General features: G+C 39.0%; 1 protein-coding gene across 1 annotated transcript in view; it reads left to right on the top strand.

Moving 5' to 3' along the window:
- The window catches only part of LOC114922435 (vomeronasal type-2 receptor 26-like), a 14,896-nt gene that overhangs the window by 7,481 nt on the left and 3,360 nt on the right, over positions 1-4,055 (top strand). Inside the window, exons 3-4 of the mRNA XM_029283783.1 lie at positions 1,116-1,367; positions 3,158-3,373. Coding sequence (XP_029139616.1) covers positions 1,116-1,367; positions 3,158-3,373 — 468 coding nt within the window. The remainder of the gene's footprint in view (positions 1-1,115; positions 1,368-3,157; positions 3,374-4,055) is intronic.

Here is a 4,055-nt window from a genome sequence, read left to right as displayed (position 1 = left end):
CTCTCTCTCTCTCTCTCTCTCTCTCTCTCTCTCTCTCTCTCTCTCTCTCTCTCTCTCTCTCTCTCTCTCTCTCTCTCTTTCTGTCTCTCTCTCTGTAATTGTGTATGTGTGTCCCTGGTAAATCAGGTGAGTTTTCTGTTCCAAAGTATTAAGATGTTCATATCTATTTGGATTATTTGCTGACTACTTACTATGTGGGTGATCCTTAGAGTGTTAGGGCAAATGTGAGCCTTAGTTGTTGGCAACAAAATTGCCCCACTGCATCCACTCTATTAGTTGCATGGGTAGAGTTTCACCAGAAGGATGTACTTGCATGAGGTTCATCCATGAGGATCACTGACAAATTAGGAGAGAGCTGCCTAGCATCAAAGGGAGTGAACAGGACAGGAGATGAAAAAACCAAGGGAGCTAACAAGTTTCATGTAGGTATTGTTTTCTGTAAACTTCTCTCAGCAGTGGCTCTTACATTTAAACATCTGATTTTTATCATTAAAAGTTGGCACAAACTACCAATATATTCTCTTTCATCTTAGATCAACTATGGTGTTAGCCACATTCCTGAGAAAAATCATCATTTTCCTTTTTTCTGCCGGATGACCCCAAAACAAGAACCTCCTTGCTCAGCCATTGTCCAGCTGCTCCTGCATTTCCAGTGGACATGGATTGGCCTCCTTTCTCAGGACAATGAAAGAGGAGAAAACTTTAAAAGAAGCTTGGAAACTCTAGCTATAAAAAATGGGGTTTGCATTGTCCTCTCAGAAACAATCCCTGCAACAAATAAGGATATAAGTCTTGGAAAAATGTTTATGAAAAGAAAAAGACAAAAGCTTTTTTCTCTTATCAACAGTCAAATAAAAATTATAGTTTGTCAACTGGATTTTCAGGCCACAGCAATGCTATCAGGATTAATACAAACTTCTGGAAGAAAGAATGCATTCGTTGGGGGGAAAGTGTGGATTGCAACAACTTTGACAGATATAAGTATAACAATGTTTGACTATGGGGTGGATCTCCAACATAAACATGCTTTGTTTTCCTTCCTTACCCAGACAAAGGCAAAAAAACAATACTATGACTTTAATTCATATTCTTCTGCTGTCTTTCAATTTGGAAAGGAAGCATTCCAGTGTTCCTACTCAAAGGCTGTGAAGTCTAAGAAAGTTTGGGAAAGATGCAAAGAAAAAGAGAACTGGGAATTCCGACTCCATGACGTGGTTGCAAGGATGCAGTCTGAGGATGCCTCCTCTATTTCCAAAGCTATCCAAGCTGTGGCCTTGGTCCTCAATGCTGCCTCTTCCTCCCAACTGAGTACCAGGAAGATGCAAGTTGGAGACCATCAGTCGCTCCAAATTGTACAACCATGGCAGGTAAGACTTCTTAAAGGTTCCACTGATGCTCCCCTTTCAATACCTTAATATTATATAGGAAATAGAAGGGATGAGAGATTCTAAATACCAGTTGCCCTGTTTGCAGTATTTGAGAGTGTTGAGAAAGAGATTATGGGGATAAACCTTCCAAATTTAAACTATCTGTCTGATCTGGGGTGCTATAATAAAAGACATACTTCCATAGTGACAAGGCAATTTTCCCCATTTAGAAATTAAATATGCATCAGGATGCTTCATCAATCTTCAGTTCTCATCCCAAGATAGCACATGCTGATCTTCTCTAGTTGTCAAGCCAAGGAGTTAATCCTAACGTTGTATTTTGGATTACTTCAGATGCCTCAATAGTTAGTCTTTGAAAGAGACAACTTTGCTATGAAACCTTTGTCCCATTCATAGCCCAAAGCTAAGCCCCTCTAACTTCTTATAGATCTGAACTAGAGGGCTTCCAAGGTCCCTGCCATCTCTGTTATTCTATGTTCTGTGTTTAAGCCTTCAAATATCTCAAATTGTCCTGTCTCAAATGGGGTTGTGGTGGTGAAGCAGCAGAAGCTTGGAATTCTATTATCCCCTTTGTGGGGGTATGGACAAACTCTCTCACATCTGATGGACAGTGACTTCTTTATATGATTTTCTAGGGTTAGACAACAAGAGAATCTGACACTCAGTATCTCCCAATGGAAAGCAGTAGTAGTAGTAGTAGTAGTAATAGTGGTGGTGGTGGTGGTGGTGGTGATGATGATGATGATGGAAGTGACCATGGAGGTCATCTAGTCAAACTCTCTGCTCAGGCAAGAAACCCTGTACGATTTCAGACAAATGACTGTCCACTTTCTTCTTAAAAACTTCCAGCGCTGGAGCATTCACAGCTTCTGGAGGCAGGTTGTTCCACTGATTAATTGTCAGAAAATTTCTCCTTAGTTCTAGGATGCTTCTCTCCTTGATTAGTTTCCATCCGTTGCTTCTTGACCTGCCTTCAGGTGCTTTGGAGAATAGCTTGACTCCCTCTTCTTTTTATGGCAGCCCCTGAGATATTGGAACACTGCTAACATGTCCCCCCTTATCCTTCTCTTCGTTAAACTAGACATACCCAATTCCAGCAATCGTTCTTTATATGTTTTAGCCTCCAGTTCCCTGATCATCTTTGTTGCTCTTCTCTGTACTCTTTCTAGAGTCTCATCCTTCCCTATTTCCTGTTAGGCTTGCCACATTCAGAGCTGTGTCACCTGAAGGACAGGGGAGAACTGAAATAGGATGCAATGTGTAAGCCATTTACAGTTAGTTTGATCTCCAGAAAGGAACCATTTCAGAGAATAGGAAACAGAGTATGATTCTGTGCTGTCTGAGTTATACATATGTACAAACACACATAAGCAGGATCTTTCTAAAAAAGTAAAGCATAAGAAATCAAGAAAATCTCATACAGCATCACAGAAAAATTTGGATCTGATGACATTCAGTTAACTCTTGAAATGTCAGCATTATGTAATTTTGTTTTTTGTTGTTGCTGTTAACATTGTGATGCTAAACTAGAACTTTGTAGGAGAATGTAATGATTCTTTCAAGAAAGTAAAAGGTATAGTATATGTGAAAAAGATCTGGTATTCCATAGAAAAGTAGGGACAGAAGCTTAACATCTGGAATCATCCTCTTGCAGACCAAAGTGCTGAGTCAAAGAAGTTGAATTATTCAAAGTAATTCCAGTCCAGAATTATAGCCATAGAAACATTGAATAAGGACTCAGTGTATATGTGATTTTCTTTGTCATTCAGCTTCATCAATTCATGAGAAACTTCCAGCTTCAGAATATTTCCAGGGATGGAATTTATTTGGATGAAAATGCTGACTTTCATATCATCCACTGGACAGTTTTTCCTAACAAGTCTACTGCTGGGGTGGAAATTGGGAGTGTAGAAAGAGAAGCCTCTTCTGAAGTCTATGTCTCCATCAATCACAGTGCTATCCAATGGCCAACATCATTTAACAAGGTAGCTGACTCTGCTTCATTTCGAGTCTTTTATTTACCTCCACATATGAAAACTTTTCTGCTCAGAAATAACTCTCATTGAAGACAATTGAGATAACCTCCAAATAAAGGAACCTAAAGTCCCATTAATTCATTAGCTATCATGAGTCTTTAGGTGTATTTCAGTAGTTATCACAATCTGCTATACCACTAATTGTTAAACTGGAATATAACACTATAATTAATGGCCTATCATACAATCTTACTGTCAATAAGAAAAAATCCAGATGTTAAAGAGAGCAGCCCACTGAATTGCACAAGAGAAAAGTATCAAGTTGAGAATGTGATGGGGTAAATGGGGGCAGTTGAAAAAAGGCAATTCATAATACAATGTTCAGCCCCAGGGGAGAAACATAGGGACTTTTGCAGAGATAAAGAAAGTCAGAGTTTGGGGTTTCCTGCCCAAGCAAAGAAGGAGAGAATGACAGAAGATATAGCATTCCCATATTTATTTATTTTATTTATTAATTTAATTTATACCCCGCCCTTCTCCTCATGGGACTCAGGGCGGCTAACAGCCTCATAAAAACTACAATACAAATACAATAATTAAAAGCCGAATTAAAAAGAAATATTTAAACAGGCCGATCATTAAAATTGTCCTTAAAAATCCCCTAAAAAACCCCGCTAAAATTCCCTAGGCC

This window comes from Protobothrops mucrosquamatus, unplaced genomic scaffold (assembly GCF_001527695.2).
Source record: "Protobothrops mucrosquamatus isolate PMUCROS unplaced genomic scaffold, P.Mucros_1.0 scaffold_84, whole genome shotgun sequence".
NCBI classification, from domain to species: Eukaryota; Metazoa; Chordata; class Lepidosauria; order Squamata; family Viperidae; genus Protobothrops; species Protobothrops mucrosquamatus.
The sequence above is the reverse complement of the archived record's forward strand: the minus strand, read 5'-3'. Positions and strand labels throughout refer to the sequence as shown.